Source organism: Dromaius novaehollandiae, chromosome W (genome assembly GCF_036370855.1).
Source record: "Dromaius novaehollandiae isolate bDroNov1 chromosome W, bDroNov1.hap1, whole genome shotgun sequence".
Classification (NCBI taxonomy): Eukaryota; Metazoa; Chordata; class Aves; order Casuariiformes; family Dromaiidae; genus Dromaius; species Dromaius novaehollandiae.
In genome coordinates, this window is record NC_088130.1 from 69,593,786 (window position 1) to 69,609,133 (window position 15,348).

Here is a 15,348-nt window from a genome sequence, read left to right on the forward strand (position 1 = left end):
AATCCTGAGAGATGCAGAGTCAGGAGTGACTTCCTCTCGTGGTAACATCAGGCATTAGCGACACGCATGAACTTAATCATTTATAGCAAGGTATTTTTATTGTCATAAAAGCAGCATAATAAAAATTAGTACTGCATGACTTGTGTCTAGGACCATCTTTATGGCACGAGGTAGTAATGGATAGCTGTGCAGGGAGCCAGGAGGGAGGGAGTGCCTGTGACAAGGGGGACACATCTTTTATTTGGTAAATCAGTATCGCTGCATATGAGCTGAAAATATTTAAACATATGCCGGTGTACCCTGATGTTCTGGCATGTGCCCAGTGTCCTTGGATAAAATGTGATGCATGGGGACAAATCAAATGTAAAGACGTGCACTCATGTATGAGCTGTACAGCTGCGATCTCTGTTTGCATTTGGAGGATAGATTTAAACACATGATGGCCGAAGAAAATGCTTTAAGATGTAGCACTTTGAGAACACGTTGTCTGGTTCATAGGCTGGATGGAAACTGGAAGAGCCAAAATTTGTGCGTGGTCCCCAAAAAAGGTTGCTCGCACAGAGCAGAGCATTTTGTTTGACCACGAGTAGTGAGCTGCCAGTAACTTGTATGATTCAATGCATATCTGAGACAATTGTGCCTATTTTATATCTGATGATGTCAGCTTTTCTTCTAGCTGTTAGGAACAAGATCGAAAGTTTTTAATACCTGTTCAAAGTAATGAGTCACTTAACGGCCAGACTAAGATACTGGGATTCATTTGGGTTTCTCTATTTCACTGATTCTCCCTGAGTTTGTCACTTAACCTGGGAGGGTTGGAAACCCTCAAATGGCCAGGATAGGCCTGGGTTCGTGTTCCATGGATGTGGGTCCAATGGGTCCATGTCCATGCCACAGATCGCTGCTGGCTTTTAGAAGTGGCCAGTGGGGCTAGTGATGGTCTCGTGCATGTGCCGTGTAAAATGCATAAATCCTCCCTGCTCTCTCCTCTCGAGCTGTGTACTGCATACTCGATGGCTTGCCATCACCAGCGTGCCCATGACCCCTGCATCAAATAACGTGCCCTCGCGCAGGTCCTTCAGCGGCGTGCACCTAACTTTCCGAGCAGCTTGCAGTTAGCAGATTTAATGATATTGCCCCATTAAAATAAATGGGCATTCTGTAAAATGAAATGAGAGCAATTCTTTCAGAAATGTCTATGTTCTGAAAAATGAAGAATCAGCCAAAATTGATATCTATTACAGATCTTCTTACGTAAGCTTATTTTAGTGGAGGATTGTCTCGCTTTTGCAGTTCCTAAGTGTTGCATATGCGGTAACTCAAGAGTTACAGGTAATCCTGCAGCTTGCTTTTCTCTCAGTTACATCTTTTATAATTAGTTCAATGGAAGATGAGTCAAAGAGGTTCTGAAAAATGACTAAATTCCCCAAATACAGGAATATAACAAAAGATGGAACTGACCAGAATATGAGTGTACAGAGCAACACTAGACAGTAATTGTGTGTTTGATGTTATTTCTGGAATTAAAATTCCATGCAAATAGCTTTTCCTTTTAACTCAGAGGACTGGGAGATGAGGACAAATTCATATTCTTATGTCATTCTTGAAATTCTTGCTGTATGAATAATCGATTTCAAGTGCTAAACCCAAGAAAAATACGGGGGGTGGTGGTGGTGAGGGACTTGAATTAATCCAAAGGATTTCTATTCTAACTTGAATGGAACATCTTGTTTTCCTGAAATGAAACGCTTATCTTAAGGCCTGCATGTCTCTTGTATGTTTAAATACATTTAGTGGAATTTTCAGAAGCCTTTTAAAAGGGAAAAATATAAAAAATTCTTCTCTCTAGTTAAAAAAAAATTCATATTGAGGAATTGAAAAATAGTTTTTAGGAAACATCAGAAATATTCTGATGCAGTGTCTTTGCTGAAAATTTTTGTGCGATGTCTTGAAATGTATTTCAGCATCAGGGTATGTGGGATATTTAGGGAGAGCATGATTTGCAGCAGGAGAACTGGTTGAAGATTTGAAGTGTGGCAGGTTTTTCATTTTTGCTGAAAAAGTATTGAGTTTCAAATCTTACCAAATAGATTTAATTGACAGCATTTTAAAGGTATAGGTAGCCTACAGTAGATGTTTTTATTTTCACAAGTTCCAAGTGTAAAACATTGGGAGCAGACAGCTTGAATAGTTTTCACTTCCCTAAGTCTGTAATTTTTTGGGGAAAAAAAGCATTAAATGAATAGTGCCATGAAAATTAACCACTTTCACTGAGATACGACGAGATCTTCTATGTGTGTACAGGTCACTAATTGTTCTCTGTATTAACTGATCCCCCTGAAAAAATGACTATGATTTTTAAGGCCAGGGATGTGGCAACACAATGTGTGTTTAAGAAGTTTAAGTTTCTATGTGAATTAAGCATGAGTGACTGAACACATGCCCATCGTAATTGCTTTAAAAACAGTAGAGTCAAGCTTATGAATTCATGACTTGGTCCTTAATAAGGATTATTAGAAGAGCTTTTAGATCAATTTTGTAATTGCCAAGTGAGGTCCAAGAGCAGTGTTTTCTGTAAGCACAGTCACTTCTCAGTCATAATAAACGGAGTTTTTGCAACACAAATATACAGTGTCAGGCATTGGATAGCTTGTAATGCCTGAAAATCGCTAGTCACTGGAATGCCAAAGAGAAGAGATCATAGATGATGAGATATTTTCTATTTAAGATAGATTGGTGCCAGCCTGGAAACCAAAGGATGTGAATGACCCACAGAAGTACGTTGAGATGGGACGGGAGCAGAGCTCAGGCTCTGAGGTTTTGGCAGGACGTTTGCGTCAGCTGGTCTATTAGGTGCTGTGTCTGTATGTTGGGAGGAATGTGAGAGTAGAGCAGATGTCCATGCGCTCCGCAGCACACGGCAAGATGGAGAGGAATACAAGTGACAAATGCCAAGAGATGGAAGCTGCCCAGTCAGTGGTAGCGACGTTGGTGGGCTGCTGGCTGCAGAGCTGGGAGGAATGTCCCATGCTCCTTGCCCAGGCCCCGTCTGTGCCCTGTGCTGCCTTTGGGCTTGCAGGCTGGGGAGATGACCCATGTCATATATTGCCACCTCCGCTTAGCAGTTATGGTGGTACATCTTGATATCACATCCCTTCTGGGATATAATTGAGGTGTTTTTGATTCATTCATCATCTCTTCTTGTACACCCCACATAAGCTTTTGCCAGTCTCTCGCTGGTGTCATTTAAAGGGTAGAGGTGCTGCTGCTAGGATCTGCTACTGAGGCTGGAACATGTTTTTCACATCATAGGAGTGAAATAAATGTGAGCTGTAGTAACGTTTTTTATTCTTCCTTTCTTGAGTTGGCAAGAAAGCAATGCTGTCCTGCATGCAGACATGCTAAAAAATAAGCTACGTTTACAAAAGAAATGTTTGTCTCTTTGAGCTAGGTCTCATATTGCAATATTTTAAATTACTAGCAGGCTGTGACTGCTATATGTGGGAAGCACTAGTGCATGGGCATGGTACGCACAGTGTGAGGGAAGAAGAGGCACAGGTTGGATCAGAGCAAATTTTGCCCTTAGCTGCTTAAAAACTCAGTAAATAGTTGGCCTTGTACATGTTTTACAACTGATCTTTATTTCGCAAATAAAAGCTGTAAGCAAGCAGGTCCTGAGCACCTACATCAAACATTTTTGTACGTTTCTGAAAAACTTTTGTTTCAGAATTACAAGGGTAGGTCCTACTTGCAAAACGATAAGAGGATTGCAGAAGTCGCGGTGGATTCTGGCTTAAAAATATGGTTCTGGATATGAGATGCTCCATTTACCTTCCTAAGTGGAAACATATGAAAATCAGGCCTTACTGGCCTGGATTCAGCTTTTCCTCTGTTATGTAGTCATTTATGCCTGTGGAAAGTGAATCAGAGCAGTAAAATTTCATGCTCACGTGTGCAGAGGTAGATGGTTATTCCCCCTGCCACGAGAGCAGAGAAAGCTAAACTTCATAAGGAGTTAAATAAACCACGTCAGGCTAAAATCAGACCTTGTCAAACTCCGATGAAGACAGTTCAGCGAGTAGTGGATTGATCTTGTGTAGTCATATGAAAGACTGAAGGATTTCAGATATTACTGCTGAGATAATTTCAGGTTGTGTGCCTTTCTATATTGTGCTATTGTACTATATATGTTTGCTATTCATTGCTAGCAACAATAAAAGTGAAATTGCTTTTGTCAGTGATAGCTCTACAGTTTACATAAAGCTGGAGTGAAATACATACTTAGTGGACTAGAACTTCCATCCCCGGCTTGCAGCTTGTCACCTCAGTTTTGTTGCTAGCATTTTAGTAAGTTTGGGTTGTTTGCAAAAATAATGTGTCAAGGTCAGCTTGTGCAATCTGACAGAAAAAAGGCCATAGCAAGAACGAATGGCCCAAAGCAGCGGAGGACGTTAGAGCTGCAGTGGCTTGTCGCTGCTGCGGCCAAGCCGAGCTCTGGGAGTGGAGCCGGCAGCCCCAGGTGGTTGCCAAAGGGCCATATGCACCCGACAGACCTAAAACAGCGAGTGCTGGGCCAAGGGATGCAGATGCTGGCAGGTGGGGAAGCATCAGCTCTAACCCAGTTCTCCCATTCTCTTCGTAAATGTGGTAACCCTTAGGAATTGCACACAAGGTGAGCATTGTCAAGTGATAAATGGATGTAATTTCTCTACTGTGAGCATCCTGCTCGCTTCCGTGTGTTTATGCTCCGAGTGTGGCGACCAGATCAGACTCCACGAGGTCCACCTGTGCAAGGACACTGAGGGAGTGGATTCAGCTCCACTCTTCAGATACTTATTTGGCATGTTTAAAGGTAGCTCCTGCCATTTGGTAGTTTGAGAAGCTCTTCAGACTCCGCCATCTGTGTTATCTGATGACTCCATCATCTGTGATCTCCCGTTTTCTGTGGTGGGAGCTTGGACACCAAGCTTGAACATAGACTCAAACATCTAGTCACATAAATATAAATGTCTGGACTTAGAGCTCATCTTCCCCCAAGTTTTTGAATACAAAATCACCTTTGATGGAAGAGGGGTGCTGACTGCCCTGCTCAATTAAGATGAGGCCTCTTCAGCAGAGGAACCAGAGACCTGTATATTCCTATGGAGGAACTGAGAGTTTCTACAGACCCTCAGATGCCAAAGTAGCTAGTAATGGGGCAGCTTTCTGAATTACTGTCTTTGATTTAGGTACCCAAGCTCCACCGAAAAAACCTTTTAGATGCATGTCTGTGTTTTTTCAGATCTTGCGCTTGATACTTCTCTAATGGCGTTTACCTAATCAGGTCCTTGTCAGAAGAAGACAGTGCACTCATACATAAGTCAACATATAGAATAGATCAGCCGCCCAAATCTGCTCAGTCGGACTGTGATGCAAAATAGTTGCGTTATTCTCGTATATATGTACACAGCATTATACTTAGTCTTGTGTTTGCACATTATTTAGATCGGTGGCCCATGACTAAGGATGCTAAACACAGTCTCAGTGCAAATAATGTATCACAACTGTGCAGCCAAAAGAACTGAGACTATGGCTTAATATTTTCTTTCCACACATCATTACACTGGAAATGCCACTGGGAATTTCCTTAATTCCCTCTTTTTTGGATTGATGACAATATGGAAGGGGGTAATAGTATTTATTATTTATAACAATAATATTAATGAGCGTTAATAATTATTTAGGGAGGATAAAAATGCTAAGCCAGCATTTAGTGAATATCACTTTGTTTACATCAAGCTATCCTTCATAAGCTGTTTAGATAATTCTGTGCTTTTAATGATCTCACAGTAAGTTAATGCTATTAATACAGTAACTAACCAATATATACACAAGGACTGACCAAAAATGACCTGCAATTATGAAACAAGTTTGCTTTTTAGTTTGAAAGCAGTGGCCAGACCTGCATTTCAAGGCAACTTTGGCTGGTGAAATCAGGCTTGGCGCCGTGTGTTTGGCCTCGGAGAAGGTGAGGTGGCTGCGGATGATCCCTGAGATGCATGTGCTAGATCAGGATATAGCTGACTACCGACATTATTGCTCAATAATAAATTAAATACTGAATTTATTGTTTGTTTGTGTTGGTAGGCCAGCTTTCATACATGCTTGGTGAACAACACACAGACCCTTGAACTCTGTGAAGAGATATCTTTATAAGATGAATTTTACTGCTTGAATCAGCAGTTTAGCCATTTCTGGATTTTGCACATAGACCAAGCACTTTTCCATATATATCAGGGTTAATATTAACTTTCACTGTCGTCTTCCTTTTCTTTTTATCCTGCTTTGATGCAATTATCTAATAAGTCATGTGCTGGACTCCACTTCTTTCTGCTTTTCCCAGACCAGTGGGTTTATAGGCAACCGGGTTTGAATGGTGAGTTACTACTTGTTTGTGAGGGAAAATACTTCAGCAGCTTTGGGCACAAAAGACGAGAATAGTGGAACGTGAGTGAACGAAGTAGCGTTACAGGTGCTGTGGTCACATTACTTAATGCTGTTCGATTTTGAGGGTTGTTAATGGTTCAGGTGGTATATTTTAAGGTGTGATTTTACTGTTAGTTTTTCTTTCTCTCTCTTTTACCCCTTTTTCATTTTGTCCACACTTTCCCCGCGCCACCTTGGCCCTCTGTTTGGCGACACCTCAGCCGTGTCCACTACCGCGCTCGCCCCGAGCCCCGACCCCCCGGTGCCACCAGCCTCTCTGACTGACGCCTCTCCTTCCCCTCCAGCCGTCCCGAGCTCCGGTGTCCTCCCCTCTGCCCCCCGAGATGTCGTCCCTGTCTTGGTCTCCAGCCGGTTTGTCCGTCTCAGCTGGCGCCCGCCCGCCGACGCGAGAGGGAGCGTCCAGGCCTACGCGGTCTACTTCTCCAGGGAAGGCGTCAACAGGTAGGTGCTGCTGGCGGGACCGCGCGAGCGTCCCGCGGCCTCCCTCGGCCTGGGTGCGTTCCTGAGAGGGCCCGAAGGCTTTAAAAGCACCTTGCCAGTGATTCTCACGACTTTGTCGTCTCCTCCCCACGGTGAGAGCCAGCATGGACACTTTTCCTTGCAGTATACGTCTTTGTAGACTTTGTAGGTCAACGGTTCACGTAACAGCTCTCACCATCTTGGCGCCAGGGACAATTCGTGGTGGCAGTGATGCCCCTGGATCTTCACTGAAAAATGAGTCGTACTGGCTCTGCCGCCGGCGGCAGCGGTAGGGGAAGCTGTCCCGCGTGCGGGGTCAGCCGGGCTTCTCTTGCCGGTGCCTGGAAAGAGCACGTGGAGGCGGAAGGCGGGTTTCCCCGAACGGGAGGAAGCAACCCGTAAATCTCTGGGGAGATAAATAAGCAGCTGCAGAATACACCTGTGCTGCGGAAAGCTGCTGGCTGCGATGGAAGTGCAGATTAAAAAGCGGGGTATTTTTAAACTGCTTGCTGACAAGAAAGGGTGGTTGTTTAAAAGGTGAGTAGAAACAGCAGATGTCGGGAGCGGGAGCCGCTAGCAGGTGGATGTTTGCTAGGATATTGCATGTGTTTTCTGTTAAATGTAAAGCTGCAGCTTCGTGCTCGTAGGCCACAGGTGCCTAAATCCTGCGTTACGGCTTGGGAGAGGAGAGGGCTGCTCGGTGGAGTATCATAGAGGCGAATGAGCGTCGTTCCTCGGAGGTGTGCAGGCAGACGGCACGCGAGTATCTCCTGCCCAGCCAGAGAGCCGGCCGGGGCAGAGGAGCCACCTCAGCTGCCCCCAGCCCCTTGGCCCATCGCCTCGGAAAGAAATTGGAAAATAGAGAACGAAAGAGTAAAGGCAGCTCAGGGAAACGTGTCGGGCTTCTACGCCAGCTTAGAGAGCGGGTCTTAAGCCTCTGACTCACCCGGAGGCTTTTGAAACTTAATTTTTTGTTAAATCCGAGGTGGCCTGCAGGTGGGAACATGGGGTCCGTTTCCATCTTTGCTCAGCGTTTGCATCTGGATTTGGCCCATATTCAATTGCAAGTTAGAGCAGAGACTTTCTATTCTGCTCATTTGCCAAATGGGCCAGATTCAGTATCTGATCGACCTCTGCCGGGTTCACATTTCACATATTCTGCAAAATCTGGAATTTGTGGAATAACTTGGGCTGATTGCCATTTAAAACATGACCACCTTCGAGGTCTTATTTTATGCCCCTCTGCTCCCTGGTCTGACTCAGGACTGAGGTCCCCTCTTTGCCGGACTGCTCGTTTGTTCCTCTCTCCATCGGTACCTTCTTCCTCATCCTTCACTGGCCGCTTTGCTCCTAAACCGGTGAGCATTGGTTTGGAGAGGCCTTTGGTATTTATACGAAAGTGGAGCATCTGAGTTACCACGAAGAAAGAGAGAGCATTTATTTTTGCTGATTTGCTCTTGGTCTTCTATATGTCTCCAAACCCCTACATAACTCCTCAAATACAATCTCAAGATATGTTTAATTACCTATGCATAGCTTTAAAGTAATTCTGCCATCTCAGTTAGAATTTACTTTATTTAAACTGAAAATTTAAAATCTAATTTAAATTTAAAAATCCACTACATTTATTTATAAAAAGCAGTGTTTATACAGTAATATATTCCTGTTCAGTGTTTTAAGCAAGACACAAGGACTAAAAATACAGTTTGGTTTTTGATTGCAACCTTTGAAATGTCAAATTAGTTTGAATAATGAGTTCTGATTAGTAGCCCTCCTTTTCTTCAGTGACTGTTAGCAAATATTTTTCCTAATAAATGAAATTAAACGCGCTGATGTTAAAAAAACCAAAAAACCAAAAAATAAAAATACCCCTCGAAGTCAGCAGTATTCTGTTTGAACATAAAAATCCATGACACAATGTTTTTTTGCAAGATTGGGACCTTGATTATTTACAGTTGAACATTCCCTAGAAGTTTTCCTAATAACAAATTAATAGATGCATAGATGGTCGCAAGAAGCCAATGGATCTTGCAGATTAACTTCCTGCATGATGCAGTCTGAAAAAATTAATCTAGGGACCACTTAATTGAATATAAAAACTTATATTTGATTAAAGCGTACCTTCAGGATTAGCTTGGGTTCTGAAATATCATTCCCAGATGAACTATTTACATTTGTTTTGAGTTTGCTTATTACAATCAAGGACTTTATATAATTTCATGGGAGAATGATAATGGGAGATAAAAAAAGAAGTCGAGGTACTAAAAGTCCGTCCATTTTAAAATTAATAGTATTCATTTCACAGCAAGGAACATTAACATGACTTGTCTTACTTGAAGTAACTAATTAGGTGTTTGATACATTACAAAAGCATTTGTTACACACCTAAGAGATATATGGGAACTGTAATTATCTTTTTTACATGCTGATACCGTGATATAACATGATCTTCGCTCACTGGAAATTACATGTCGGAGCTTCCATTTTACAAATAACTGAATGACTTTAGGCAAGGTCTTTTATTTTTAGACTGTTCTTCAAGGCCAGGTTTAAGAAAGGAGACCCAAAGCGTAAAGCTGCCGAGGTCCGAGATGCCGGGCGCTTTGGTCGCCTGCCCTGCATCACGGCAGCACCCGAAGGCTTCAGCGGCGGGTCTGGCCGGGGACCAAAAATTTGCCCAGCCCTGTCGCCGGCAGTGAGTGGTGGCAGCACCGAGGTGGCTCCCAGCACCAACTCTGCAGGAAACCCCCGGGAGCTCCCGGTGTTAAACCCGTGCCTTGTTAATCCCGGCCCTGCAAGTCGAAGCCGGCGATGGCCTTTGTATACAGCGTGATTCCTCTCGCCAAACGTCAGGTATCTGCGGTGAAGCTCAAGGGAGAAAATAGCCACGTATTTTACAATGCCCACCTGACATGTTTTAGACATCTATTTTAGAAAGAAATTTGTAGGGTTATTATATTTATAAAGAGCTTTTTTTTTTTCCTTTGCTAGCTGGAGGGTTTAAGGCATCATAAAAGATGTCACTGTCGGTTGTGACATTGGCAGGCAGCCTGTTTAAAACAAGAAAAAGGATTATTTTTTCTCACAACTCATAATTGCATTGCGGCGTTCATTGCCACAGGATATCGCAGAAGCCGAAAACATTGATGCATTCAGGGTGAGGTTTGACGGCTTGACGGGAGCTAGATCCACCGAGGTGTCTGTGATGATCTGGGTGCAGCCTGTACCCAAGAAACTCCAGTAATCCGTAGCCAGGAATACCATGCCAGGAGAATAACCACGGTTATTTCCATCCTGTTTCTCTTATTCCTCTGTAAGCCCCCGATATCTGGCCACTGTTGGGACATGAGATGGGGCTAGGTGGGCTCTGGTGTGACCATTCCCTAGTCCCAGCTGGCTCGTCAGGAAGGCTCACCCCTTCCTTTCGTTTTATTTCTTATTTCTGTTGGTCTCAGTCCTGCAGTGTTTGCTTCGTTATTATTCAGTCCTTACTCAGGCAAATTTGAAACATTTATTTTTTGATACAGTCTATTTCTTTCTTTTCTTTTTTTCTTTTTTTTTTTTCTTTTGAAGTTACAAGATCTTGCATTGCTATTTGAAAATGAAATGGGGGAAATGACTGCGTTTGGAGGCAATGCACCGGGCAGCCGCAGGCCATTAGCCCGATGTGCAAGGCAAAAAGCGTGAGCATGTCTCCGGTTTTGAGGAATAATGCTTCTGGGCTCAGATGCCGGGCTCTTAGCACTTTATTTGAGAGATACTCTACACCCGACAGCTAGAAACCCCAAAATATAGGAAGTAAAACATATAAAACCTCAATTTCTTCAGTACTTTTCTGAGATACAGAGAGGGAAGAACCTGAAGCCTCCACTCTTCAAAGCTGCTCCAGAGCTGGAAGCAATCGAATTATGCGAGCCCAGTGTTGGACCTTACCTCATTTGTCTTGGAAAGCACCTTGGAAGGGACCTTGGAGAGGACGTGCCCAGCTTTGTCCAGGCTGAGCTGGATGGCTGAGAGCGGCACAGCCCCCTCACTGCCAGTGACAGCTCATGGGGTTCATCAGCTCGACCGCGGTGATGTCCTCGGGTCCTTGTACGGCTCCTGGCTGCCGTGGAGCTGGATCGTCTAGACATGGGTCCTGAGGGATGGAGCTAGTCTGAGCACAGCGTAGCACCCGTGTCGCTCTGCCGACAGGGACCAAGGTGGACCACGCGCCTAGGCGGGGGTTTATCAGCTGGAGTTGTTGCTACCACTGGGCCCCAGCGCATCCGGCACGAGGGTCCCATCACGCAGTGTGGAGGTGCCCTGAAGCGGCTGTTTTCTGTTGCTCTGCAACCTCTGGGTTGGATGCAGAATGGGCTGGATCAGAATTTCGCACCTCATCCTAGCGCTTTCCACCTACATCCCAAGCTCTGCAAGATAAGAGAGTTATGCTGATCCAGCCCCTTTAGCCTGAAATGTGGATTTGACTTAGCTCGGGAAATTACAACACTCCACGGGCAATTCAAGTGCACAGAGTGCAGCACATATGTGCACTTTTTTTTCCCCTTTGCTAAGTATTGGGAGCAGATTTATAAGTTTTCCAGAATAGCATATATACATCACCACAGGTAGCACTGTCACAGAGCATTACTAAAACAGAGATCTGACTGGAGTTCGGTTTTGTCACTTCATCTCCTTTCTCCTCTCACTTCTTTCTCACTATTTTGAGGCTGAAAGGTCATCTTGTTGCTTTTTTGTTACTGACAAAAAGATGTCTACAGTAAGATACCGTGGCTGACAGTCCCATAATCCTGCAGCAAGGAGGTCAGGGTGTGTATTTTGTTACTGCCGTGGGTTCCTTCCTTTCAAGGGATTTATGAAAAGCTTGTTGTTTAGTTCGGACATTATGGGACATCTGAGCCTGCCTGCGGGACTGCTGCTTTCGGACCAGCAAGCTTGTTGTCCGTCCACTGGGGCCGTTTGCCATGCAACTTGGTTCCTGCGTCAACAGTTTGAGAATAGAAATCAGAGAAAAGCGGCAAGAGAATAAAATTAGACAAGTTGAGCTGGCGAAGCCCAGCTCGGCTCCTGTTCAGAAGAGCCTGGCAGTCGCCTCGCTTGGGAGCAGCAGCCTTCCCAGCTCCACTTTCGCTTTGGCAAGTGCCACCGAAAATCTTTCTGCTGGAATAGATGCATTAAACCACCCTTGTCTCTGATAAGGCACAGTGTGATAGTTTTTCCCTGGAGTCTGTTCACCAGAGTTGGGTTCAGTTGACTCTCAGAAGGCCGGAGCAGTGGTAGACGGCATCGCTCGTAGGACAAGACCATGTTGTGGCCTGAGAAATTGTGTTTTGAGGAAATGCTCCTCAAAGGAACAATGTGCTCTGAACTGTTGCTGTACCTGGTGCAGCAAGTAGATCCACAGCAACACTACAATTGTTCGACAATTAGTTGATTCAGTTTTAAATGATTTTTCCACAGCATGAAATCTACCTTTTTTGTTATTGTCGTTAGCTTTTCTGAGAGCTTTTGGTAAAGGAGAAGAGCTATGTGTGCCATCCATAATAAATCAGTTACAGAGCAATTTTACCTACTTGTGTTTGTAGATTGTCCATGAAATGACTGTGATTTCATCCAATTTAAACTCCACTTTAGTGTTTAGGGGTTGTGTTTTTCCTGGATAATCCTGTGTTAACGATTCTAGGTCTGTATCTTTTTTATCGGTCATTTGCTCCCATCCAACCTGCAGCTCTGCAGAGCTTGACTCAGTAGAGCGGCTAGTGCCAAAGCACGGAAATCCCTTTAGCTCTGTGGGCTTGCGGTGTTGGGATGATGACGAGGGCACCCTCCAAAGGGCAGATGCCATGATCCCGCTGCCTGCGATGGAGCCGCTGCTCCTGGCACAGTGGCAGGAGGTGCCGGGCGCAGGGCTGCTGGGCTCATCTGGGTGCATCTGCTGGACCCGACTCTGCTTGCAGAACCGTCAGGACCTGCTTTTCCATGATCAGCCAGATGTTTATGATCCGCATGCATCTCACTTTCTGCACCACAGATGTTTTCCTTTATTGAATAGCTGTTTCTTTCCTTCTCTTTTCCTATCCTATTGTATTAAGAAAGGCAAAGAACCAGTATAGGATGTTGCTTAAGATGTGTTATAATACAATCTTTCTTGTAGCATTTGCAGTTTTTCCTATGGACCTCATTACCTGAATTAATTTTTTAAAGTAAAAATCAACTTAACAGAAAACCTATAGACATACAAGCCCCAAAATGAAGTTTGATGAGTAACCACACCGTGCAAGCTACGAACCAAATAACTAAGTAATGCTTTAAGATCTACATGCATGTTTAAGTTAATTTTCCGATGTGACTTTTTTCTTACATAGGGAGCGGGCACTCAACACGTCCCAGACTGGGACGCTTCAGCTGACGGTGGGGAACCTGAAGCCGGAGGAGACCTACACCTTCCGTGTGGTGGCCTACAACGAGTGGGGGCCCGGGGAGAGCTCGCAGCCCATCAAGGTTGCCACGCAGCCCGAGCGTAAGTCTGCAGAGTCACGGGGTCTTGGCTGGGGCTGCTTTAATGGCTTTAGCAATGAACTATACCTTCAGCAATTCCCCATTTATCATAATGCATTAATTTAAGGTTTTCACATAGTATGTGCTAATAAATATTATAGCATTGTCCTTTTGCTTGGTAAATAAAATCTTTCCTAAATTTGTAGTAAATTTTCCTCCTTGTCCCTGGAGGTACTTACTGAGCATTTGGCCTGATCAACAGCAGCATATTGTTGTTTAGCGTCCTGACTTTGATGATCACACCTCCCACCTTCTATTACGTGGCAGCATATGTGATACAAAACCTGTGTTTTGATAAATAAGGAGTTGTTTTTCAATCAGACGCATTATAAACTCACTGGGAGACTTTCCACTGGAGTGAACCCTTTGATTTATTCGTGTTTAAAAGCAAATATTTTATATTAGTTATTGTTTAGCTGTAAATGCATTTTATTACTCTTTAGAGCCATTTGAAGCTTCCATAGGTAATTTTCTCGTTCTGTATGTCTCATTTGATTTTAACTGTTTCCCCACATGCTTGGTCTCCAGAAAGGAGGTTTCTTTCAGTCTGTTCTATGGCAGTTTTTTCACTTTGACCATCCGTTGTCCCGGAGCAGGGATGCTGCAAAGAAAGGACCGAAATGTTATTTGAGCCCTTTCGCAGCAGAACTAGTTGTTCAGAAAACCTGTTGATCAGAACGGGAATGATGCCTAGTTTTAGCATGTTGGGGTGGCTGCAGCTCCCGTTTAAGTAGAGCCAGGTGCTGTACCTCTAATTACTCGGTCTGAGGAGAGTATATTGACAGCCGCTTGTTTATAAGACATGGAGAACCAAAGGGGTGGCTTGTGGGAGGCTAAACTATGCCTTTTAGTCCTTGCCGGAGTACTTTCTTCCTGGGTGATAACACTTAACAGAGGCATAAAAGCTGTTCTCTGTTGTCACACGTTGCCGCGTACCGAACTTGAACCGAAAGGCGATATTTGTCTGAAAGCCCCTCGTTGTGTGAAGGTACCAGCTGTGCTGGAAAGAGGTGAAGCGTGTCTCCTTGATGCCTGGCTGCAGGTGACTTGTTGCTGCAGGCAGGTGACAGAGGTGGGGAGGACTCTCCGTGCCGGGGACTGGGGTCTGGGGGGCTTGGGAACAAATCCTGCGTAAGCCGGTGTTGGAGATCCCCGACGAGTGCGGGAGGCCGGGAGATGGGGCTTGGTGGCCCCAGTCGGAGCGAGGCTGGACCCGGCACCCTTGCAGGAGGCTCCTCGGAGCTTGCACCCTTTGGTGAGCTCAGGTCTGTGTCTTTGTTTGTCAGGAGATGTAAATTTGGGTCATGTGCTACCTGTCAGCATTCCCAAAACCCGCAGGAGTACTGATGTTCGCAGAATATCACCTGAGATACTTAGATTTCTTCTTTTTCTGAATTCCCTTGCATTTTAGAAGTCTTCAATTCCTGCTCTGAGGTTACCCTGCTGCTTACTGCACTTATTTCCTGTTATGCAACTGTCATGTTTGAACATAAAAAGGTTGTATTTCAGCCGTTTTGGGGGAGAAATAGCACTTGAAAATAAGGTTATGAATCTGAGCCCTTTAAAAGTAAGGTAACATTTTAACTAGCAATAACATATGACTGTTTAGAAACAAACACACAAATGCCCATGCACATATTTCTATATATACTGTATGTATATATGTCTGTCTGTATGTGTATGGTTCACAGAAGTACAATAATATTTCATTCCGGAAAATTCTTTCCCCTTCCCAAAGCGCAAGCGAAAGCCATGCGTCGCTACCCGCTGCTGTTACTCCGGGAAGCTGGCACGACACCGGCTTGCCTGCCCTGCTTAATGCAAAGTGGAGGCACGAGGAAT

At 44.4% G+C, this 15,348-nt stretch overlaps 1 protein-coding gene across 4 annotated transcripts in view; it reads left to right on the top strand.

Moving 5' to 3' along the window:
* LOC112994481 (netrin receptor DCC) overlaps positions 1 to 15,348 on the top strand; it is a 547,074-nt gene that overhangs the window by 356,388 nt on the left and 175,338 nt on the right. For all 4 annotated transcript variants that reach the window (XM_026118858.2, XM_026118859.2, XM_064499826.1 and 1 more), the window contains exons 8-9: positions 6,771 to 6,927; positions 13,314 to 13,468. In XM_026118858.2, coding sequence (XP_025974643.2) covers positions 6,771 to 6,927; positions 13,314 to 13,468 — 312 coding nt within the window. The remainder of the gene's footprint in view (positions 1 to 6,770; positions 6,928 to 13,313; positions 13,469 to 15,348) is intronic.